General features: G+C 39.0%; 1 protein-coding gene across 1 annotated transcript in view; it reads right to left on the bottom strand.

Moving 5' to 3' along the window:
* Positions 1 to 26,137, bottom strand: part of cacna1eb (calcium channel, voltage-dependent, R type, alpha 1E subunit b) — a 411,785-nt gene that overhangs the window by 18,237 nt on the left and 367,411 nt on the right. Inside the window, 13 exon segments of the mRNA XM_051122724.1 lie at positions 1,527 to 1,664; positions 5,006 to 5,166; positions 6,795 to 6,891; positions 7,872 to 7,883; positions 10,666 to 10,772; positions 11,493 to 11,552; positions 11,641 to 11,770; positions 11,883 to 12,051; positions 15,557 to 15,831; positions 16,816 to 16,922; positions 16,924 to 17,551; positions 25,374 to 25,441; positions 25,965 to 26,032. Coding sequence (XP_050978681.1) covers positions 1,527 to 1,664; positions 5,006 to 5,166; positions 6,795 to 6,891; positions 7,872 to 7,883; positions 10,666 to 10,772; positions 11,493 to 11,552; positions 11,641 to 11,770; positions 11,883 to 12,051; positions 15,557 to 15,831; positions 16,816 to 16,922; positions 16,924 to 17,551; positions 25,374 to 25,441; positions 25,965 to 26,032 — 2,020 coding nt within the window.

Below are 26,137 nucleotides of genomic sequence, written 5' to 3'. Positions count from 1 at the left end.
GCGTGACCTTGAAGAAATGTTTTATGTGGAGGTTCATGTGTCTGAGCTCTCTGAATCTCCTTCATAAAATGATTTAAAAAACAGTGCCTATAAAAATACACTTGCTTGCCTGGAGCTGCAACATTTGCAACAACTACAGTTCTCCATTACCCACATCCTAATTCTTTTAAATGATGATTTATGAGATTAAAGTTAGAAAGCAGAATGAAGAAAAGACCTTGATTGCATTTCCATTTCTTTAAAAGTCTGGAATATTAATATGGGTGTGAAAGCAAACAGCTTCTTCAGTCAACTGGAGTTTGCTCATCCTTCTTCAGCTTTTTCCTGGATTCGCATGCATTTTAAGGTAGTTTGTTCCAAGCATCTTGGAGAAGGTGCCATAGAGCTTCTATGGATGAACCCCAGACTGACTTGATGATGGTGAGATCAGATCTCTGCGTGGGCCACACCATCTGTTGTGGGACCACTTGTTCATACGAAAATTTCACTGGATTATAACAATATTTGCAAAAGAAGAAGACAAAAAACACTGGCACACTAAAACAAAAACATGAATAACTGTCTCAAAACGAATGTTTTTATGTCACTTCTAATGTGCCTGAGATTTCTGCACAGTTCTAGTACGTTTCAAGGTTTCAGAACATTTCTGGAAAGGTTCCGGTAACTGTTGAGTGATTTTGCTCATTCACACTGCCAAAGCTTTCACAACGTGACATCTATTGTGCTCGCTGAGAAGCCCAGCTCTTTCGTGTTTGACATTTGCCAACATTTCTGGTATTCTGGATCCGATTTGCATTTCCACAGAAGGCTGTCTGGTAATTTGACTGCATTTTTCAGAATCAAAGCCCAGCGCTTCATTACGATGGCATTCAGTCCTCTGATTTTGGATAGCTTAATGAGCACTAAAACCTTGTTAACATATTAATTTATTTAAAATGAAGGAGAACGGTCTAATTTAAATATGGCTGTTTTATTCTGTTCACCATTATGTCTTTAACAGGCACTTATGCACAAAGAAGGGCATTATCTATATGAACTTGAGTCCATTAGCAAACGAAAATGTTCGTAAGCGTTCACCTCTACATTCCCATTCTCCAGAGGATGTTTGGGCAACCTGTCTGACACCAAAATGTAGAGAGCTAATCTCCATTGACACACATTTCCCTGGCAGATGTGTTACAAATACTTGAGAAGGCAGCAGAACTCTCAAAGTCTCCATCCTTCTCAGATCTCAAAACAATCTTGGGAGCTGACCAAAAATGCATCATGTTGCCAAATGCTCCGTAACATATAGTGAGAAGCATCCAGGCCTTCCTACAACCCTACTTCACCAAGCCGTTGGTGAGCATGACTTGATAGATTAACATGTCTATGTAGTGTCTAGACACCATCAAGCAGTTTCAGTCTAATAGCAAGACCAATAGCTATTAATTTTAAATTATAAAAAAATGATGCAGAGGGAGGACGATTTATGTAAATACAGAAGCCCTATGCAATATATATAAACATAAAAAAAATGTACATACTGTGGCCATCCCTCTCCTGTGGACACAGTGAAGAGTGTCAAGAGAGCCCAGAGGACGTTATCGTAGTGAAACTCATGTCTCTTCCACTCCCGCTTCTTCACCTCCTTCCTGTCCCTCCCATAGTCAATGTAGTAGCCTCTACACAACACAAAACAATGCAAATGATGACTAACAAACTAAATGTTAATGAAAATGTATGTTTCCTATACCTTCTGTTCTTTTGAAACAATCTACTGATCTACTCTGCAAAATATAATCCGGAAAGACCAATTATTCAAACTACTAAAGCATATCAACTAGCTAAAACATATCAATGATAAACGATATCACAAGCACAATGGTTCTCGTTTATCGAGGAGATTCATGATAGTTGCTGAGTCTTAAAGTGACTGATTTTTAAAATGGTTTTAGAATAAAATAATGGTAAAATAGAAATTAATAAAATAAAAATACAGAATCCTTAATCTCTCACTACTTTAGTGTGATTTAATTTTCAAATAGCCTGACAGATCTAACTATGGAAGCCTGTTTCTGCTAATTCTGACTTTTCCCCCTCAGAATAGTTACAGTGCCCTCCACAAATATTGGCACCCTGAGTAAATATGAGCAAAGGCAGCTGTGGAAATAAATCTGCATTGTTTATTCTTTTGATCTTTCATTTAAAGGGGTCATCGGATGCTAAGTTCACTTTTACATGTTGTTTAGCGGCTAAATGTGGCTAAACGTGGCTAAAGTAAACAGGATCGTCACTCCACAGAGAGAAGAGAGGGATGGGGCAATCAGAGCTCATTTGCATTTAAAGCAGCCACGACCAGAATGGGATGATTTTTGCAGAGCTGATTTTGGCAAGGTAAAAATGGTGTTTTACACTACCATTGAGAATTTTTAGCCAAAGTATATTATAGACTTTTCATTAAGACCCTAAAAAAATCATATCAACTTGTGGAAAATGGGCGTCCGATGACCCCTTTAAAAAAAAAAAAATAATCAAAACACTAAATTATAACCTTTCACTGAAGTTAAACGATGGAAATTGAAGGGGGAAATCTCATTATGAAATAAATGCTTTTTTCTCTAGTTCACGTTGGTCACAATTATTGACACCCCTGGAAATTCTTATGAGTAAAATATCTCTGAAATATATTCCCATTCATATTTGCATTTTTTAGCACACCAGAGTGGAGCTAGGAGCATGAAACTGTCCAGCCATAACTTCCTGTTGCACAGGATTTTAAATACAAAGGCCAGATTCCCTTAATTGTACATCACATGGAGTAAAACCAAAAAACCATAGTTCTGATGTGAAGAACAAGCTGAGCTGTAAGAAAAGAGCTAAAGCATTGAAAATCCCAAATTCTACCATCAGGGCAATAATTAAAACGTTCCAATTAATGAAAGATGCTACAAATCTGCCTGGAAGAGGACGTGTGTCTATATCATCATAATGGATGGTGAGGAGGAGACTTTGAGTGGCCAAAGACTCTCCAAGGATCACAGCTGGAGAATTGCAGAGATTAGTTGAGTCTTAGGGCCAGAAAAAAAAAAAAAAATCAAATAGCCCCTACATCACCACATGTTGTTTAGGAGGGTTTCAAGAGAAATCCTGCTTGCTCATCCAAAAACAAACTTCATCATATTTATTTGTCAGATACAACTCGAACTTCAAAGGGGACTGACTTCTATGGTCAGATGAAACTAAAAAAAGAGCTTTTTGGCAGCAAACGCTCATGATGGGTTTGGTGCAAACAGGGATAAACAGTACCCCATGCCCACATTTAAATAAACTGCTGGATCTTTAATGTTCTGGGCCTGTTTTTCTGCCAGACATCCGGGACATCTTATTTAGATACATGGCATCATGGATTCTATCAAATACTAAGAGAAAAAAAAAATCTAAACTTGACTGCCACTGTTAGAAATCTTATAATGGGCCGTGTTTTGATATTCCATCAGGACAATGATCTAAAACAAACACAAAAATGTGTCACTGAGAACAAAATGAAGCTTGCCATGGCCGTCCCAGTTCTCTGACCTGAACCCTTTAGAAAATGAGTGTGGTGAACTGGAGAGGAGAAGCACCAACATGGAACTGGGAATCTGAAGGATCTGGAGAGACTCTGTATGAGGGAATGGTCTCTGATGTTAGGTGTTCTCCAAACTCACCAGGGATTACAGGAGAAAATTCAGAGCTGTTATCTTGGGGAAAGGAATTCGAAATAATTGGGTGCCAATAATTGTGGCCAACGTGAACTAGAGAAAAACATTTATTTCTAAATGTCTTTTTACTTCAATGAAAGATTAGAATTTTTTGATTTTTGTAATGAAAGATCAAAAGGAAACAATGCAGATTTATTTCCATAGCTGCCTTTGCTCATATTTACCAAGGGTGCCAATATTTGTGGAGAGCACTGTATAAAGTCCAGTTTTGAGGGAAAACAGATGTTTTTAAAATTGTGATCTTATATCACACAATTTTGACTTTATTTCTCAGAATTGTGAGTTTATGTCTTGCAAATCTGACTATAACATGCAAATGCAAGTTTATATCTTACAATTCTGACTTTATTTCTCAGAATTCAGGATTGTGGATTTACGTCTTGTAAATCTGACTTTATTACACGTAATTATAAGTTTATATCTCACAATTCTGATTATTTCTTAGAACTGAGACAATTTGTCAGAATTGTGGATTTATGTCTGGCCAATCTGACTTTATAACACACAATTGTGACTTTATATCTCACAGTTCTGAGGAAAAAATCTTAATTGCGAGTTCTGTCATGACAACTCTCAGAGGGATTGGCATGGTAATGTACATGACAATGTAAATGTACTTGGTCTTGGCGGAATAGATCTGCTACGCTGCTGCTGCAGCAGAACAAGTAATGTGACGTGCTACTGCCAATACATCCACAACATGCTGCTGTGAGCATGTAAGAAATATTGCTGCTGCACATATAAAATGTAAGAATAACCCCCATAGCATACACAAATCACCTCGTAATAGGCCTGCACAGGTGGAGCTGGGGAAGGTGGAGGGTTTCTGATGCATGCTGCAAAACTGCTTACAGCTAGCACTAGTCATATATTTGAATGTTGAGCAGGGAGCTTATTGGCTACTGATACAGGAGAGAACCAATCAGCTGTGCCGTGTGATAATGATGTCATTAGGTCAGATTGAGTTAGACCTATCAAGATTGCGCCATCTAGAGTTTCATGCCAGAACTCTGTATATGTAAACTTGCAATTGTGAAAGAAAAAAAAAAGCCACAACTGTGAGATAAAAAGTCACAATTACTTTTTAAATTTTTTTATTCAGTGGTGGAAACAGGCTTCCATATCTGACAGATCTTTTTTGTATATTTATTCTTTAAAATGTATTAGGTTTTCTTGCATCAAAACAGTCACAAATTAGCTTCTTCTAACATTTTCCACTCTGTTTCTGATCTTTAAAATATATGGCATACAATTGCACTTACTGGCATTCTTTTTGTGTGCCCATCGATCCGTCGGTACAGTAGAAGAACTTTCCCTTGAAGAGCTGCACTGCAATGACAGCAAAGATGAACATGAAGAGCTTGTAGACGATGAGGATGTTGAAGACGTTCTTTAGGGATGTGACCACACAATCGAACACAGCCTGCAGGACAAAAGAAATAATCATCATATCGCATGAGTTTCATATGCCACCTTTACACATTCACCACTGACAGAATGATGCAATACAGTACAGTATAGTGTATCTAAAGCAAAAGAATATATTTGTAGTTGTTCAATTAGTGTAAACTGTGATGAACTTCAAATCAAATCAAATGTTTGTGTTTTCAGGCAGTACAGTCATTTTCTGGCATGTTGGTTGCTATAGTGATGATATCAAGTCAATCCCATGTGACTTTGCTCGACAATGACTGGAAACTAAAAGCTGACAGAAACAAAAAAAGGGTTATGCATTGGGGTGAACCTTAATGCTCACATTTTTCCCTAAAAGCTCAATACTAAAATGCTAAATACGATTGTTTTCTCATGGGATCGGGTTGAAACTGAAGTGCACAAGGCCGTTAACTTCGAGTTTCTTTGTCATCTCTGTCCCCAAAGATCTCTCATGATCTCCCATCACTAATTCAATTATGGTTTAGTTAAATGGTCTGATGATAATTCTCATAATTCTGGCTCTGTATATGACTGCATATTGATTTAAAATGAAAAATGTCAAGTACTGCAAGTTATATTTGGCCTACTTTTAATTATTCACAGAGGGATTACTCATATTTGGACAGCAGAGTGTCCTAATTAATTCATTCATTCATTAGATTGTGTGTGTTTTTGTCAGAGGAATATTCTTGGAATAAGATATTACTTGATTAGAGTTTCTAAGTGTTTGAAATGCATAACATTACACATACACATTATATCATGCATTAGTTTTTGAAAAGTAGATGATAGAATAAAACAAGAATAATTACAAAATAGTGTTTTTTAAATACGAAATGCTGTTTCGCACAGGAGGTACCCAAGGCCTAACTTTTCAGACTCACAAAAATGACTAATAATGTCCTTTTCATGCGTTAGTATATTTTACTACATTCTTAAATCAGTTTTCAGTGATTATGTGATGAAGAAAAAATTATGATGTCAAAAGAGTAAAACTCAATACTTGCAATTAATTTGCTGTAACCATTTTTGGATATAGAGCAAATCAACTGCAAGTATTGAGTTTTATTGGGAGAATTTATTTGTAACGTGCAATCATGTCATGTGGACTGAAGAAGTGTGCAAGTTTTTCTTTTTTGTGAATATTCAAAGCAGGCATAGGCACAATAGTCACAAATAAGTTGTAAAAAGCGTAAATGTAAATGAGCAGATGTATGCATCATCCATTTTGGTAATATTTTCAGTCAAGAACACTGCAAAAAATGCTTTTCTTACTTAGATTTTTTGTCTTGTTTGCAGCCAAAATATTTAAAAATTCTTAAATCAAGAAGGAGTTTCTAAACAAGCAAAACTTATTGTCTTGCTTTCAGAAAAAAAGACATCAAATGTTTTTGCTTAGAACAGGCAAAATAATCTTATTTCAAACAGAAAACAAGATTATTTGGCTTACCCCATTGACAAATTATTTTGTTTGTTTCAAGCAAAAACTCACTTAATAATTTTCACTTGTCTAGAAAATGCTTCTTGCTTTTAGAATTTTCAGACAAAAATTCTAAGTAAGAAAAGCATTTTTTGCAGTGAATGTTAAGTTTAAAAATAATGTAAAAGATCAGATACCTTAAGCTTTGGGAGTCTTTTGATGGTCTTGAGGGGACGGAGAACTCTGAGAACTCGTAAGGACTTAATGGTCTTAATGTCTCGACCTTTGTTGTTTCTGTGAATTAAAAAAAAAAACATATTACTGATGTGAAAAGGATTATAAAAATAAAAGGTGTGTATTGAATTAATCAAAAATAATTGCAAATAATCACACATATAAGCTCCCAAATTAAAAACAAAAGTTTTACATATAAAGAACTGATCTTTTGAAAAATACATTAAATATTAAACCTTTATGGAGCAGCTCACATGGGGGATCCACATGACTAGCTGAATACTACTCATTTTATCTTTTAAAACTCATGTTAATGGATCTTTTCACTGTTCAAAAACAAAAAAAGTAATCTTTGCTTGCTCTGAATCGCATACAGTAAGTTAAACTCTTATATGTTTGCATGATTCTACATCTATGCCGCTAGATATCAGTATAAGCTGACTGACATATCAGCAATGTGTCATAAATAAAAACCTTACTGCTACAAATTAACTACAGCATAGCATTTCCTAAATTCTGTTTAGTGCAAGAGGATCTTTTCAGTCTCCCAAAAAGTAATAATAATGTCCTTCGCATGCATTAAAGGACTTTACATGCATTAAATGTTTTCATGATATTCTTAAACCTGTTATTCAATGACTGTGCAATGAAAGAAATATTAATAATGTTTGAATATTCAAAGTAATTCACATGATTCACATGAAGAAAACATGAAGGTGGTTCTTCGAGCTTGAACCGCACTGATGGTGGGAAAATTTCTTATTATGGCACTTATGAGTAAAAAGGCATGATTAATTGCATATTTAAATAATGAATCAAACCAAATGAACAAGTTCAACTGACGGCCCTAATACACAACCTAAGAATGTCTATGCATGGCTGAAATAGTTAGAAAAAAAATGAGTGAACATTTTACATTAGTAAAAGCAAACATGGATCAGACGTCACAATATTAACACACATTAATAAATGATCGGTGGCAACTGAATTCATATTAAAATGGACAGACAATGTGACAAATGAGAAGCATCTGCTGTTACCCCATCAAATTCCTGGCAGCCACAGAGACACAATCCAAACAACAACAGAGAGGCATTAAAAGAGAAAGAACACATCAACATCTCAAGTGTCTGTAAAGCCATTAAATAAGGAACCAGAGCAGATTTATGAACCTCTGGAATATCCACTTATAGAAATACTTACATAAATAACAACACAAACATGCTTATCAACAGGAATGACCCATACTATTTTGACAAATTGTGAGCAATTTGCTTATAAATGTTTCTGTAGATATGTCTAATGATAGGCAGCTTTCAGATCACATTAATTAAATGTGGACTGCATGATTTTAGGGCTTCTCTCAAGGGTTTCCCAAATAGACTGGTAAATTTAGGACACCATCATTTTTTTTTAATGACTGAAGCTATTCTAGATCATGTATGTTTAAGATCATATTTATACTGTATATTCTAACTATACATGTGCGACTTCCATCTCAGTTTTAGAATATATTAGCAAACATCAAGCATTTAAGAGTATAACTTATATAACTTAAATGAGGGGCGTCCAAAGTCCAGCCCACGGGTCCATAGCCTGCTCTGAATCAGCCCGCAAGATGCTTCAAAAATAGAACAGGATTTGGCCTGCTATTAAGAAAGCAAATGAAATTCATAGACTGCACTTTGTGTGTTGATATCACATATAGCCAAATCTCACAACACACCACCTCCACTAGTTCAGACGCCGCCGGCTTCTTCTTCTACTTCCTGAGTTTCACCGGTGAAGCGTCATATAAAAAGAATGAAGAGTTTCTGTGGCTCGTCATACATGTATTATAGTATTTCAATCATTTTTTAAATTTATATTATTTATTTTTATTTATGTCTTTTTAAAATGTATTTATTTTAATTAAACTGTATTTATTTTATTTCTGTGTCTGCACTGAGCTGGCTTTTTTGGTTGTTGACACTGAAAATGGTTAAGGTCTGTTAATTTCTTGACTGCCGTTTTTGATTTTCTTGGCGTGTTCTTTAACATTTCCTACCTGTTTAGGTAGAAGCCAGTGTTGCCAATTGGTGTTGGAATTGGGCTGCTTTAACACTGTTTAACACTGTTTAACACAATAATGTAATATTTAGCCACTGGAATTTTCCCCTAATTTTACCAGGGAAACCCCACCAAAAAACGTGTATTTTACCCCCCAGAACATGATTTTTAATGGGGTCCCCCCCTCAAAATGCGATTGGGCTACTTTTGGGCTAGTTTTGAGAAGCAACTGGGCGGGTTTTGTTGTGAAAACCTGGCAACACTGGTAAAAGCATTTAAAATTGTCATATTTGCTATTGTCTATTATTGTATTTGACAGGTTCTCCTGTCTGGGAAACAGATTCATTTTTATAATTTTATTTTGTCACTATTTACGTTAAAAATGGTCTTTATCAACCTTGTCTGACATGGCTATGAAGTTCTATTTTGTCAGTGAATGTTTTGGGTGGGTTTTGGAGACCCAACCTGGCAACACAGAATGACTCTAGTATCTAGAGTCTAGATACAGAACTAAAATTACATCCTGCTTTTTTCCCAGTTTACAAGTTCCCTAGCATAGCGACTACCTCTTTTCTTTGGTCGACTTCTAGCTAGGAAAATAATGGACTGGTTATCCACTGAGACCTGAGAATAAAACTACTAATTAACCATATTCAACTCACAATTAATACCCAATTATAGAAGTTCACCTACTTACCTATATCTATTAAAACACCCACTTTTCAATCCTTATTGGCTAACTCTACACCCTCCCCCTAATGAACGACTATAAAGATTGACATGAGTGTATTATACAGAAGAACAATCATTCCTGTGGAGTAAATTTAGGACTTTTGGAGTGTGTTTATATTTCTGTACGAGTTAGCTGAGTTCAAGCAGTCTTGTATTTTGCACACATTGTGCACCAGATTACAGATTGGTTTTGTATGAACTCTACAGTGGATCATAATCAAACTCCAAATTGCATTTGTATTTATACATGTGACAAAGCACACCATGACTTTGGCGTTGCTGTCTGAGCTATAAGAATGGATTGTTTGTATTGTAATTGGGAACTGTATGCTTCTGTAATTTGTTTATGTTGATGTGATAAATGGTTCATATAAAGTACATTTATTACATTTTTAAAAATTGCACACATATATACAAATATATATACACATTGTAGACACATTTAATCAACAGGTCACAGTAAGATTAGTTATCAACCCAGGCTCATTGGAAAAACATGCCTGATGCAACATCTCTGCAAATATGTAGATATCATGTTACATCTTGCATGTTTCACGACACTTTCAGAGTGAGTGGTGTTCAGTTTTATCCAAAACAGATGAACTTATCATGCCAGTTTGACAATAACATATCACCTACTGTACATCAATGTCTATGTCTTTGATCCCCTTTAAATTACTAAACCAGGTGCACAACTCAGCAAGTGTACTACATCAGAAACATACAGTATGTGATGCATATATCAAATCTTGCACCATACTGAAACTGATTTATTTTCAATAATATTAAAAATATTAAAATAAGTCTGCTCTTAATTATGGAGGACATATGTCATATGTAGACGTAGGTTTTGGGAGTTTTGCAAAAAATATAGACAGAGGCATGTTTTTACAATGAGCCTATGTTTAAAGTTATTTGAGATCTAGAACCTGGAGTTGTTGTCAGACGTCTCTAAAGTAGAGTCCAGATAAATATTATAATTAAAAATCTAACTTTATGTAAACAACTTGGCTCAGTCACACATTGAAGATGGATTTAATTTGAAATACTTACGTCAATGCAAAAGCAATTAGAGCACCAACCACCACAATAAAGTCTAGAATGTTCCACAAGTCCCGGAAATATGATCCATCATGAAGAATGAGGCCCTGGTCAATCATCTGTATAAAATGGCATAAAACACTATTATACAGAATATGGAGCATATATTTTTCTTTATTTTATTCCTATATATAAAATTCTATGGCTACCTACAATAAGTACTTATTCACACAAATATCATTGACATATAATGTCTCTGTGACAAGCCTAGACTATGGAGCCAGAATAGTCTCTAAATAAATGTGTTTACAAAATAAAATGAATTTTTGCAAAGAACAGTTAATATATTAACAACCAGATTTACATTAATATTGACAAAAATGCATCCAAGTAGGCACGCACTTTATACGCCCACAGCAGGTTATGACCGGTCGAGTGAGATGCTTAAATCTGATTGGCTAAGAGTAGAACAAAAACACATATGAAAATGAAACCTGCCATGAAAATGTCAAAATACATCAACACAAATACAAGGCAATTCACACATGTAACAATTTCCAATTTCCTAATTTCCTAATGTCAGTTTGGTTATGAATTAATGAATTGTTGTTTGAAAAATATATAAACTTATCCTTCATGTATTTATGAATCTTATTTTGTAAATATGTTTATTTTGAGACTATTCTGGCTCTATACTAGTCTGCGTAAACAGTAAAAGGAAGTTTGGAGTTTGCTGACATCTTTGGAGGGCAGGATTCATGTTGGGAGGTTAGCAAAACATTCTTTATATCACTTTTAATACAACAACTACTTAACATTTGAAGTAGCAAACCAGTTACCTTTATAATCATTTCAAATGTGAAAACACCAGTGAAAACATAATCAAAGTATCGAAGAACCTGCAAACACAGTAAATAAACCTGTCACAATGTTGTTTTAAAGTCAAAATACTGTAAGTATGCAGTATGTTGAAATATAATGGTTTACTTTGTTCCTATCTGAATTGGTGCACACAGGGTCCTCAGCAGCCAGTGCAATGCTGCTGGCCACAATCACCAGGAGGATGGTCATCTCAAAGTAGCGCAGGGTCACCACATAGTGGCAGATCCTTCTGATGCTGCAGTTACACAAAGAACATAAATTTAGGTGGTATATTTGTCCTGTTGTCTCATGCATGGTATATTGTACAACTTCTAAAAGTGTGGTATCATGTAAAAACGGCAACTTACGGATTTTTGCTTTTGAAAATGAACATGCTGTCTGGTGTGTCGGGTTTGGGGGCAGTCGACTGTTCACCTCCATTCTCAACATCATCATCGTCCTCCTCATCATCATCTTCATCATCGTTACCATCATCAGCTTTGTCTGAGTGAGAGGCCTCCACGTCCTTAAAACTGACTGTGATGAATTAAACAAAGAGAAGAAAACAAATGTTTCAGCTACATCCTAAACAGAAATATTGACTTGCATAATACTACATTCAAACTTGCTGGGGAAATGAGTAGTGAATTTAGATATGATGCTGTGAAAGTTTTCATTCACTTAGGTAATTGTCAGATTTTGGTAACACTTTATTTTACAGTGTCCTTGTTACACGTTACATATACTTACTGTAGTAATAACAGTAAATTATGCATAATTACATGCAACTAATGTTAAACCCTAATTCTAACCCTAGCCCTATAGTAAGTACATGTTGTTAACATTACTTAGTACTTAAATATACATTAAGACTGTAACAAGGAGTCTGTAATCTTGTTACATCTGTAACAAACTTAAAATAAATTGTGACCCATTTTTTTAACAGACAACTGTCAAACTTATTTCTGTGTGCTGTCCCCACTATTTGCCAATAATGCAACAAACAGTATTTCTTAGTGTAAAATAAGTTAAATAAAACAAACAAACAAACAAACAAACAGAAATAGTTATTAGCTAAAATATCCTTTAAATTTAGCCATCTCAATAATTTCAGTAAATATTACTCTGACTACATGGCATTTAATTCTTGTTGACAAAAATAACACTACAGTTGACAAAAAGTTCAAAATAAAACCAATTTTATTTAGTTATTATAAATATATTTAAATATGCATCAAGATTTCATGAAAATAAGTGAAAACTATCCTTGTGAAAAGTTGCTGAAATAACGATAACCCTTTATTTTAAGGACCAGTTCTCACTATGAACTTTTATTATTATTATTATTATTATTATTATTATTATTATTATCATCATCATCATCATGCATTCTACTAGCATACTGGCTTTTTAAAAATAATTGTTAGGCACATATTAATGCCATATTATAATGCAATGCTGTGAATTCTGTGTGCTTTTATTCATTGCCTGTGGTTTAGACATGATTTTGTTACAAAAAAAAAATATTTTGGAAGCTTTTTTTTTTTTTAATTTTGAAGTTTACTGAGGTCATTTGAAAATTTAAAGACAGTGTGCAACTTTGGGGATTATTTTTGTTTCTGTCTTAAAAATTGACAGTACCAGTCAGGTTGGATCATGACAAATTGTTTCAGGTGCAGGGAGAGTTTGGCCGTTAATTTAAACCCTGTGCAAACCTCTAATTGTGGAAAACCTAAATAGTTTCCTACAGTATGATAAGTATGGAAAACAGAGGAACTAATACTACCTTTGAGATTCTGAAATTTACTATCTGCCTCTGAGAGGTAAATGGCAAGGAAGCGTCACCACTGATAGTGTAGGACACATGAAAGTATGTCTGGATTGTATTCATATTGCTTGCATGCATACCTTATAGAATATACTTTCTTAACAGTCACAAAGTATGTCCTTCATTACATGTAACGATTTTGCATGCTGCAACAAGATTTCAGAGTTGCTTTGGCTCTGAAACTGTGAATGGAGTGTGTTTGCCAGAGTGAATATATCAGACTGTAAATAGCTGTCAAGTGTATTGCAGGTCTAAAAGTACATATGTTTGGGCATTCATTCTGCACATATAAGGCTTTATTTCTGAATTGTCAGTGCACCTATATGTTTCTGTCTGATATGTTACGTAACCAGACTGTCTGTTGCTAGGCGCTCTGTCTCACATATCTTTACAAATGAAATTCACTCAGTTGATATAATTTGTGAAAGCTTTACCTTCTAGGTTTTGACCACAATTACCTGTGATTGTGTGCATCTGAAATGCAATTGGGCTTTTGCTTTTATTACAGGCTGGAAGCCATAAACCTGAGCCCACTGAGTGACACTTTTTTTTCATCTTGTGTTGCGTTTGGGGGTCTAAATGGCTTCTACTGTAGATTTCTGCAGAGTGAACGCTAACCTAGATTTCACCCAGCACCCAGCGCCAAGCAACGGAACAGAATACTCTAAAGGCGGACTGCTCTTTACTTTCTGAGACAGCTAAAGAAGCTTAGATTGCCACAGGCATTGATGACCCAGTTCTATGTCTCTATTAATGAATGTGTCCTCACTTTAGCGAATTATCCGCTCTGCAAACAGAATCAATGGTTGCTGTCCACCCCTCCTTCAGCACTCAGCCATCAGCAGCTGAACTACTTCACTACAAATCAACACTGCTGCATTCTGACCATCTTCCTCTGAAAAACTGCTATGCAAACCAAACCAAACCAAACACATTGCTAAAAACTGCTTATTTCAGTGATTCAATTTCTAATTCATACTTCATTCCATGCATTGTATATAATACATATTGAGTTATAGAAATGATTTTACAGGTCTGTTCTAACAAAATCACCAGTGAAAACAATGCTGAATGCAAAAAGGCACTTACTTTTTGGTAATTGGCATATTCTTTGGTTGATATGCTATACTCCATATAATGCCTTATAATGACAGACAGACGGATGGATGCACTGATGGGTGAATAAACAGATGGATGGACAGACCAATGGATGGATTGATGGATGTACGGGTGGATGGATGGATTGATGGATGGATGGGTTGATAGACAGTTGTATAGACAGGCAGACAGATGGATGGATGGATGGACTGAGGGACTGACGGATGGACGAATGGCCAAACAGACTGACAGTTAGAAAGATGGATGGATGGATGGACGGACGGTTAGAGGGATGGATGGATGGAGGGATAAATTAATGAATGGATGGACTGAGGGAGCCACAGATGGATGAATGGCCAAACAGATGGATGGACGGTTAGAGGGATGGATGGACGGACGGATGGATGGATTGATTGACGGATGGACGGGTGGATGGATGGATTGATGGATGGATGGGTGGATGGATGGATTGATGGATGGACGGTTGGATGGATGGATGTTGGATAGACAGGCAGACAGATGGATGGATGGATGGGTGGACTAAGTGACCAACGGATGGATGAATGGCCAAACAGATGGACGGACGGTTAGAATGATGGATGGACGGACGGACGGACAGATGGATGGACAGACGGATGAATGGACAGATGGATGGATGGATTGATGGATAGATGGAATGAAGGACCAAGGGATGAATGAATGACCAAACAGATGGATGGACGGTTAGAGGGATGGACGGTTGGATAAATTAATGGATGGATGGATGGACGGACTGAGGGACTGACGGGTGAATGAATGACCAAACAGATGGAGAGACGGTTAGAGGGATGGATGGATGGACGGATGGACAGATAGATGGAAGGACGAATGGATGGACAGATGGATGTATGGATTGATGGATAGATGGAAGGAAGGACCAAGGGATGAATGAATGGCCAAACAGATGGATGGACAGTTAGAGGGATGAATAGATGGATGGATGGATGGACTGATTGATGGATGGAATGAAGGACCAATGGATGGATGAATGGCCAAGCAGATGAACGGACTGTTAGAGGGATGAACTGATGGACAGACGAATGGATGGATGATTGGATGAACGGAAGGATCAAATACCAGTCATTGGTGCCATTTCCAACAAAGGCTGGGTTGAAGTCTCCCGTTTAATGCTGGTTTCTGTCATACACTCATCCTGGTTTAGATAGCTGCCATTGTTCTCAATGTCTGAGACGTCCCCTGTGATATACTTGGATTCTGATGTATACTCTTCATTATGCCTCAGGAATGGAGTTTCCTGGCTTTCTGCTTGATCCTCCACTCCAGTGCAGACAGTCTGAAGCTCCTGAAGGTCAGATGCTTGGGAAATCCCTGTCACATCACCTACAAACTCCCTAAAATACAAACATACAGGTGTGAATGTTGGATCCTATAAAATAAGGAAAACATGTTTCATAACTTTGCTGTGTATTGTGCCTAGCAAAACAACAAATGGAAAACCAAGCTCAGTTACATTTTTGATCTTCCCCTTTAGACATTCTGTTGACTGTAAGTAGCTTTGCAATGACATGCTAGCTAACAGTCATTAGAGTATTAGTAGACTGTCTGCTTAATATCTGCTAACATTTAAAGGTCCCCAACAGATATTTTACTAACTATAAGTAACTTTGCAAGCACGTCAATTTATTCTACAAACCCTAACCATAATCTTACAGTCTATTAATACTTTACTCTTCTAGTTAAACTAATTTCTAGTGCTGATTATTTTACTTACTAATTGTAATCCTTTACTGATTCCAAATTAAATGGAAAAACCAGTGGTTAACTGCTATGTAGACTTAAATTTCTGTGTAATTATAGCCTCCTGACTAGTGGCAGTGTGTGAATATCCACAAAACTGAAAACTTTCCAGATGTTTAAAAAGAAAATTTTAAACGATAAAAAGGAAAATTTGTGAGAATCAATAAATTGTGAATAATCTGTTGCTATTGTGTGAACAACATGTAATCATGTAATCAAAGAAAAAAGTAACTGTACTTTGTGAATATGAGTATTTTAAAATATAATAAAATCAAGTTACAAGTTTCTTAGTTTTTGGAATATGAACACATAATCCAGATTACATGTAATCAGTTACTGCTCAGCACTACTAATTACTACTAGTTGACATGTAGCTTTAAAGTTACTTATACTCCACACAAGGTCTAAAGAGACCATCAAAATACAGTGTTAACAAATAGGATGGTACCAGGATTGTAACATTTGTCCAGTATAGTAGGCTACGACCATGACAATATCAGAATATCAACACTGAATGTAAACTAGCAACTTAACTGCATAACTCACAAAAAGAAAATAAACCATGATAGTGTTCTTACCTTTGACATTCTTCCTGATTCTCTGTTTGCTTGCCAGACATGATTATTTCCGTTTCATACATGTGCATAAAGTTTTTAGACTGTGTTTCTTCCATTTTATCTTCACCCCTCTTCAGCCTGTTTCTCGCTGCACCCAAATTGCTGGTGATTCTCTGCATTTCTGGCCTCTGTTCTGGACTCTCGGTGTCTGTGGCGTTTGTGTCGCCCACCTTCTGCCACCCCGGCAGCGGCAGCAGCCCGAAACTTCCTTGCCACGCGATGCCTCCGCTCTGTGTTCGAATGATGGTTATTAGCGCTCGGCCTCTCCTCCAGTCCTGATCCCGTTAGGGGAAGAGGCTCTGACTCTGGAGGTTCAGGAAGAGGAATGGTGATAGACATGGGCGGCTCTGGAAGGGGCATCCCCACAGACATTGGTGATTCTGGCAAGTGTAAAGGACTCGTCTCTGGGGATATGCAGTGCTGTTGATGATCACTCACTGGAGTGTCCAACTGGTCCTCTGTGGGACTGCCAAACAGTACCTCACGACTGGCCATCTGTCGACGTTTCCGCAGCTGGTTCGCCCGTTGCTCCCAGACGGACATATTAATCTTTTTGCGTCTTTCACGGCGGCCAGCAAAAGCATTGATGGGCTGCTCTTCCGGTTGTTTCCCAGGGGCCTCCTCCTCTGCCTCTGCAGGAGTCGGGCGTCCCCGGTGGATGGCACGCTTCCTGTACAAGTAGGGTCTCCGTCTCCGTCTACAGGGACGTGATACATCTCAGTCACAAGAGGTATATTGTTTGCAGCATGCAAATTTCACAATGCACAAGGGTGTGTGATAAAAATCAGGAAATCAGAATAAAAACAATGGCTATCGATTCAGGCTAAATAAAACAGAATTCAAGAGAAAACCAGGGGGAAATTCTTGAATAATAAAAATAAACTGACAAGAAAGAAAAGAGAAACAGAGTGCACAAAGGATCTACATGTCAGCAGGTCATTCAGAGTGTTGATGAGATGGACAGTGCAATGTTAATGGCAGACATGACAGATAAAGAGATACAGAGACAGTTTTACTTACAATTATGCGTATTCTTTTGTTGTCCATGAAACCAAATAAATGATTAATCGAAAATAAGCCATTAGTGTATTTGTAGATAAGACACACCAAACAATCCATATTGGCAGACTGCACACAAGTCAACCATAAGGCTAGAAAAAAAATGTTAAACTGGCGTTTTACACTTCTGGCCCTTGAGGTACACTGTCCTACAGAGTATAGATTATACTCCAATCAAACTCACTTGAACAAACTAATCAAGTATTAAGTTACAGCAGTTGAGCTGAATTAGGGGTGGGGGATGAACCCTGTTGACGGTGGATGTCAAAGGCCAGAACTGAGAAACTCTGTTTTAAACAGTTATAGGGTTCTTTGGCACTTCAATACCATTAATGCCACATCACATTTTTTAATGAAATGTAATAGCTGTTTTAGAGAGAGATCATTTCTGTCCAGTGTTTTTGGTAGTAAACATTGAAGATCAAAGTTAGAGAGCATTCTATAAATACTTACTAGATTTTTTTTCCTGAAATTGTGTTAATATTTCATCACTAGTTTATTACACTGCACTGATGTGATCTTGGTCCACTCTTCTTCCAGTCTCTTCCATAGTGTAACGAAGCGGAGATGAGACGAGGATCTATGTGCAAGAGTTTATTGTACATCCAAAGAAAACAACAAATTATCCAGAACGGGGAACCCTTAGAATCCAGGCAAGAACAGGGAGCAACCATCACAGACATCAAACAACTGACCAAAATACAGGGGAAAGACAAGGACTATTTATACACAGGGTGAGGTAATGATCTAATTGGTAACCGGGGTAACTGATGAGGGAGTGGGTGTGGTTCAATGAAGATCCATGGCAACAAACAAGGGAACAGAGGTACAGGGAAGCAGGGAACAATAAGACACAAAAACTACAAAATAAAAGTCCTTAAACACGAATACAGAAGACAAAGACCAGGCACATGACATAACCCCCCCCTCAAAAGAGTGGCTTCCAGACGCTCCAAACAGAAATACCAGTCCAGGAAGGGGGAGGAGCTCAGGCAGAACTGGGGAAGGGATGGAGGGCCAGGTCCATGTAAGGGGAGATAAACAAGGGACTGAAGCAGAGCAAGAGGCCAGGGTGGAGTCGGCCAGATGGGAGGAGCTGAGGACCACCAGATCATGAGAGAAGACCTCCACGGCGGAGCAGGCGGTGCCCAGCAGGGCGGAGCAGGAGGCTCAGGAGCCCTCCAGGGCGGAGCCGGAGGCAGAGCAGGTGGCACTAGAGCCCTCCAGGGTGGAGCCGGAGGCAGAGCAGGCGGCGCTAGAGCCCTCCAGGGCGGAGCCGGAGGCAGAACAGGTGGCACTAGAGCCCTCCAGGGCGGAGCCGGAGGCAGAACAGACGGCGCTACAGCCCTCCAGGTCGGAGCCGGAGGCAGAGCCAGCGACACTAGAGCCCCCAAGGGCAGAGCCGGAGGCACAACAGCCCTCCCAGGCGGAACAGGAGGCGGAACAGGAGGCGGAGCAGGAGGCGGAGCAGGAGGCGCAGCAGCCCTGCGGGCGGAACAGGAATCTGCATCACGCTCTGGGACCTGGGGAGAGCAGGGACAGAGGAGGCAGACAGAATAGAGGGAGAAGGCGCAGCAGCCCTCCAGGGCGGAACAGGAGGCGGAGCAGCCCTCCGGGCGGAACAGGAGGCGGAGCAGCCCTCCGGGGCGGAACAGGAGGCGGAGCAGCCCTCCGGGGCGGAACAGGAGGCGGAGCAGCCCTCCGGGCGGAACAGGAGGCGGAGCAGCCCTCCGGGGCGGAACAGGAGGCGGAGCAGCCCTCCGGGCGGAACAGGAGGCTGCGTCATCGACTGGGACCTGGGGAGAACAGTGACAGAGGATGTAGACAGGGAAAAGGGAGAAGCAGAGAGTTTGGTGGTTAACGCCCCTCCGTAAGAGGTTCTACGGCTGGCGCCGACACCTCTGGAGGCATTGGCGCAGCTTCTCCGACGGGGAAGGCCTCTGGAGCAGACTTGAGACCAGACGGGGCCTCTGGGGCAGACTTGAGACCAGACGAGAGCTCTGGTGCAGGCTTGTGATCAGACGAGAGCTCAGAGGCTGACCTGTGAACAGGCGTGACCTCAGGAGCACAGTGTGTAGCCCACACACACCACATGGCCACTGCCATTAAGGGAAGAGCAGCAGCGATAACGTCACTTGGCTTGTGAAGATCTGCTGTAACGTGGCTTGACTCGGGAACAACATGGCTTGACTCGGGAACAACATGGCTTGACTCGGGAACAACATTGACTTGGCTTGACTCGTGGGGAACAGCTGCTGTAGCTTGACTCGGCCCTGTAGCTTGACTTGAATCAGGGGTAGCTGCCGCAACAAGAGGGAGCGCCATCTTAGCTGTCCGTACAGCCATTAGGGGTGAGTCCAACACGTGGGTCATCATGTGGCGTGACTTGGAGACAGCGACCATCTTGTGGACTGGCTTTGGCGTGGCGGCCATCTTTGCGACAGGCTCTGGCGTGGCGGCCATCTTTGCGACAGGCTCTGGCGTGGCGGCCATCTTTGCGACAGGCTCTGGCGTGGCGGCCATCTTTGCGACAGGCTCTGGCGTGGCGGCCATCTTTGCGACAGGCTCTGGCGTGGCGGCCATCTTTGCGACAGGCTCTGGCGTGGCGGCCATCTTTGCGACAGGCTCTGGCGTGGCGGCCATCTTGTGCAGTGGGTCTGGGCTGGCGGCCATCTTGCAAGGAGACTCAGGAGTGGCGACCATGCTGTGAATTACCCTTTCTACTTCCTTAACAGAAAAAGGGGATTCACAGAACAGCAAAACAAAGTCTATATACTGTGACAGGGTCCAGCTGGGGTCCTCATCCGGTAAGTTTAAACTAACCTCTGGATCGAGTCCACTCCAGAAACAGTCCTTTATTTTGGTGTCATCTCCAGGCACTAGCTGGCTGTAATAAAGGAACTCCTCCACATAATATTCGATCGGTCGGCCGTTTTGAAAAATTGAGCAAAGAGTGCTCAGAGGGTCGCGATAAACTCCTGCTAGATCCATAGTTGGTCAGTTGTTCTGTAACGAAGCGGAGATGAGACGAGGATCTATGTGCAAGAGTTTATTGTACATCCAAAGAAAACAACAAATTATCCAGAACGGGGAACCCTTAGAATCCAGGCAAGAACAGGGAGCAACCATCACAGACATCAAACAACTGACCAAAATACAGGGGAAAGACAAGGACTATTTATACACAGGGTGAGGTAATGATCTAATTGGTAACCGGGGTAACTGATGAGGGAGTGGGTGTGGTTCAATGAAGATCCATGGCAACAAACAAGGGAACAGAGGTACAGGGAAGCAGGGAACAATAAGACACAAAAACTACAAAATAAAAGTCCTTAAACACGAATACAGAAGACAAAGACCAGGCACATGACACATAGCTTGGTAACTGTAGTGGGTTTCCGTATAAGAGGCCCAACTTCTACTGCAGTAAACATCCCCCAAACCATGACACTTCTGCCTCCACCTTTCACTGACTTCTTTACACACTTGGGCTTCAGTCTTTCCTCAGTTTGACGTCATCAGAGCCAAACAAATTAAACTTGCTCTCATCACTAAACTGAACTTTGAACTAATTCTCCTCTCTCCACACAACATGCTCCTCAGCAAAGGTGAGCTTTGCCTTTTGAGTCTTTCTGCTGATGAGAGGCTTGGTGTGTGCTTTCAGTGTGCTTTCAGTCCGACTTCTCTTAAACAAGACAGAGCCTTACCCTGTTCAGCACTGAACTGGCTAGCAATTCCAGCTGCAGTGCTGAACCGATTCCCTCTCGAGAGTGTCTGCAATATCCTGTCTTCTCGTGCATTTGTCTCAGGTGGATGACCAGCCTTTTTGGGAGACTTAAATGAATGTCATTGTAAACATTCAATATTCAAGAAATCACAGATTTGGAAAGACCAGCTTCTCTCGGAACCGCTGAAGGGGTCACTCCTTTGGCATTCGTCTGGACAACCTCCTGTTGCAGGCTTTCAGTCACCTTAGAACAACCCGCCATCTTGCAATCTCAGTGAAAATTGGAGGAATGCTGCCAGTTAAATAGAGTTTGTCATACCATTAAAGGAAGTTAGCACCAGGTCCAGATTGACAGAACTCTACAACAATGGTAAACAACCTCTTATAGAAATCTGGCTTTCAGTGTCCACTATCCTGCGTAGTTTAACATTGTGGCGAAGAACAAACTTCATTAGAACCATGCAACTGAGCAAAATTATATGAAGGCCTTGCTGTGATTGCATCCAAACAAAGTTTGAACTCTTGTCCATTCATCACCACCACCACCCATTTTCCTCATTCCCTAGTCTTTCTAGAATTTTTTTTTTTTTTTTTTTAATTACTGTGCAAAATTCCTACCATTTTCTTTACACAATTCCTGACATTATTTGATCTTACATTGATTTATCTGTTTTTTTGGCCTTTTTGCCAAATATTGTCTTGGATTTGTTTGCTACTTGTATTGTGTTACAGATCTGGACTGGAAAAAAAAATTGAGGTCACAAGGTGCAATCCTTAAACTATCAGAACTGGCAGCTTGAATAAAGTTCCTCCCCTGGGTCTATCCCTTGCCAAGGTTGTATGAAACTGATCTGTTAAGGCAAAACTGATCTAACAGAGTAGAACGACACCAGGGGCGGTTGCATAAAAGGTCAAGACTAGTCTTAAAAGTTAGTCAGCTATTTTTTTTTTTTCTTTGAGACCCGTCATAATTTTTAAAATTCAGTTACATAAAAATGGAGATTAGTCTTCGTTGAATCCAAAAAAAAAAAATAAGACCGTTTACCCCTTGGCTAACTGCTAGTTGGTCAGACAAGTTTTTAAGAAACTGTCTTAACATAGAGGCTAAGTTTATGCAACTGGCCCCAGCTCTACAGGTTCTCTAGACTGATTGAAATCTAACATTTCAGAGAAAGAATCTAAGATGACATTAATCATATCACGTACATCCAGGGAAGTTTTGGACCACAAACTGACCACTGAGATGACTAATCGGCCCAGAACAAACAACTTAATTTAGGTTTGATCATTGCATATATTTGTTGGAGCTAAACCATGCTGCATCTGGGCAAGGTACTTAAGGTTACTCTAAGTGCTATCAGTAAGTATTATATCCTATGCCTTCCTTCACATATGCTCTTACCCACTGTGAGAGACTAAAGGGGCTTTCGTTTTCATAACTCATAACTATTGTGTAACGCCACACCAGCAGAGGGAGCCCTCACCCACTGACTGGCTGTTCCCGTTCCCTCTGCTGCTTCATGGGTTACTTCCTGTTTGGTGATCATATAAGCAGGGCCATGCCAAACAGGACCCCGCGAAGTATTGTTTTGCCTGTGCAGACTCTACCAAGAATTTTTCCTGATTTCATTGCCCTGTTTTGTTATTTCCACGGTTTTGTTTTCATTGTCATAGTTTTTGCTTTGTTTTTTTTGCCATAGTTCTGTCTAGTTTCATTGCCATAGTTTTGCCTAGTTTCATAGCCTTGTTCATTTGTCACTTTGGACTGCTCTCTCTTGGATTTTGACCCTCTGCCTGCTTATTTGGATTTTGCTTTTGTCTTGCCCTGGATATTACTGTTTGTTTGGTGATCAACCTTGCCTGTTTTGACTACACTGTGTTTAATAAAGCACGCATCTGGATCTTACACGCTTCCCTGGAGTCCCGTTACATATTGGCAGAAATAACTTCTTTTTGGCATGTTTGTACTGTAAGACCTGGGAGCGATTTTGGTTATAGGTAATTTTATGGGGGCTAAATTAACTCCTACTTCAAAGTAGGTTCTAACCTAGCATAGTGGGAACTAGCAGTAAGTGTATGTTGACTGGCCCTGTAATAAGAATGCCATAGATCACTGTGAATAAAATCAATACCAACTTACTACTATTTATGCTACCAGTCTTTTTCCTAGGCTGCATTTCACAGAAAAAAAAATAAAATCTATGGCTCAATGGTCCAAGCTGCCACAATCTAAAACAGTGAAGGACCTTCAGAGGTTCTTAGACTTTGCAAATCTTTACTGCATGGTCGTTAGAGAGTTAAGTAATATTGCAGCTCCAAAATAAGTGGACGCCATAAGACAGGGGCTGCTACTAACCATCTCACAGCTTAATCACTGCTAAAGCACCCACATCAATCCCTGCCATTTGTCATTGTACTTGATGTCACATACTTTGGCACTGTTGCTGTACTGGCTGGTTTTACGCAAAGCCTTATTAGCTCTGCTCAATGAGAGAAACCAAGATGAAGTCTGCACTAGCGGTGCAATGCCATCTGTCACAAAGAGCTTTGTTTTCACCAACACTAAAGCTTTACCTCACAGCTACCTTTCAGCCACATGTACATAATACAATTTTGCTGCCAAATTTTGGCAATCATTAATGCTTATGCTAGACATATCAGCAGTCTTAGACTCTATAGTGTGCCATGCTCATTAATTGTTTTTGCTATGAATTTTAGCCTCCAAATTCTGGCAGTCAGAAATTTTGGGTCACAGTCCTGCAGTGTGACTACTTATACGACATCTGTCTACTGAAGATCCAGAAGGAGGACTAAAACTAATGCAACAATTAACAATGTTAACTGATGTAAAACATTCAACACTGTCCAAGTATTGGGTACGATGCATAATAGGCAAAAAAAAAAAAAAAAAAAAAACACACAATACACATTGTACAAAAAGGGTATCAAACCCTGCTCAGTATTTAGACCTAAATCTAAAAAGAATAAAGTGGATTCACTGATAAAACTCCTAAAAAGAAACTAACCATAAAACCATCTTGCCAAAAGCCAGATGGAAAGATAGATGCAAAATCACGGAAAGAATCCAGAGGGCACAAGTATTATTCTTGGAACTTTTTTTGGATTTGACTTCTGCTCTTTACTGACTCTGTGACTTTGTGTTATGTACTTTTGCATCTAAACTCCACTGTCTACTGTATTAAGCTAAAGCCTGTAATCACTCTAATATCATATTGATTTCTTCTATAAAATAAACACACCATTTCCCTGTGGTGTAGGCACTTGAGTTTCCTAGCAACTAAAGATTAAAAAATAAATAAATAAAGTAATGATATTCTTACGCCCTCAATAACCAAGATATAAAGAAGAAACGAAAATGGCCCAGTCATTTCCGTTTACCAGTTTAAGTGTTTCTGTGTTCTTCCCTATCGAATTTGACCAGAACCAAGACTGATCAAAAAACGTGACAGACAAATGGTACATTCATATATGACACTTCTGTTCATGTGTTTGATGGGTCTGAAAAATTACATAGTAGCATAGTGGCATAATGGTTTAAAAAGCATGTCTTGAGAACAAGAAGATTTGCAACAGTCAGCAATCAACACAAATTCTTGCCAGTTACTTTGAAGGCTTACCAGCTTCTTAATACATGATATGAAACTGTGTCCTTAATTTGAAAAACAGATTATGACCGAGCAAAAACGAGCGAGAAAAAAAATGAAAAACTTACTCTGAGAGGCCAAATTCTCTGGATTTATAACGCTGATTGAAGAACTCTTCCTCCTCCTCCTCTTCTTCCTAACACAAAAATAATATACAGTATACACTGTGAATACACTATGCAATTAAATTAAGTGTCAGGGTTTGGACTTTGTGTTCCGTGTTTTGCCCCAAGCCTTAGTTCCTGTTTGCCCTTACTTGGTTTTGTTCCTTTTCTCATTTGTCAATTATCAGTTAGCTCCACACCTATTTCTGTTTCTCCCTGATTACTTTGTTAGTATTTATAGTCCTGTGTTCTCCCGTTTGGTTTGTCTGCTATTGTTTAATGTCACCTCTGTTCAGTTCCCTGTCGTGTTCTGTTTTGATTATATTAAAGTTATTATTGTGGATTCTGTCATCTCCCTTGTCTTCCTTGGATTTACCGTGACATTAAGTGTATGAATACTAACTTTATATAAAATGCACACAAAAGTTAATGCACTGGATACATAATTAAAGGTACTATTAATGAGAAACATGCATATATATATATATATATATATATATATATGCTTTTGCTGTTTTTTATACAATTGTAATGTGTTACTTTTCTTTGTCTTACCTTAGTTAGTTCCTGTGCATTGGCTAGATTATCCACAGCGATAGCCAAGAATACATTGAGCAATGTGTCTGTTCACAGCATCGTCAAGAATTTTGGTAGATTAGAATTGAATGAGCATGACAGGATTTACTTGATTGCAATGCTGTTTTCATGCACAACAACAAAATTAAAGT

Source organism: Labeo rohita, chromosome 2 (assembly GCF_022985175.1).
Source record: "Labeo rohita strain BAU-BD-2019 chromosome 2, IGBB_LRoh.1.0, whole genome shotgun sequence".
Taxonomy (NCBI): Eukaryota; Metazoa; Chordata; class Actinopteri; order Cypriniformes; family Cyprinidae; genus Labeo; species Labeo rohita.
Note: the sequence above shows the minus strand (reverse complement) of the source record. Positions and strands in the feature narration are given on the sequence as shown.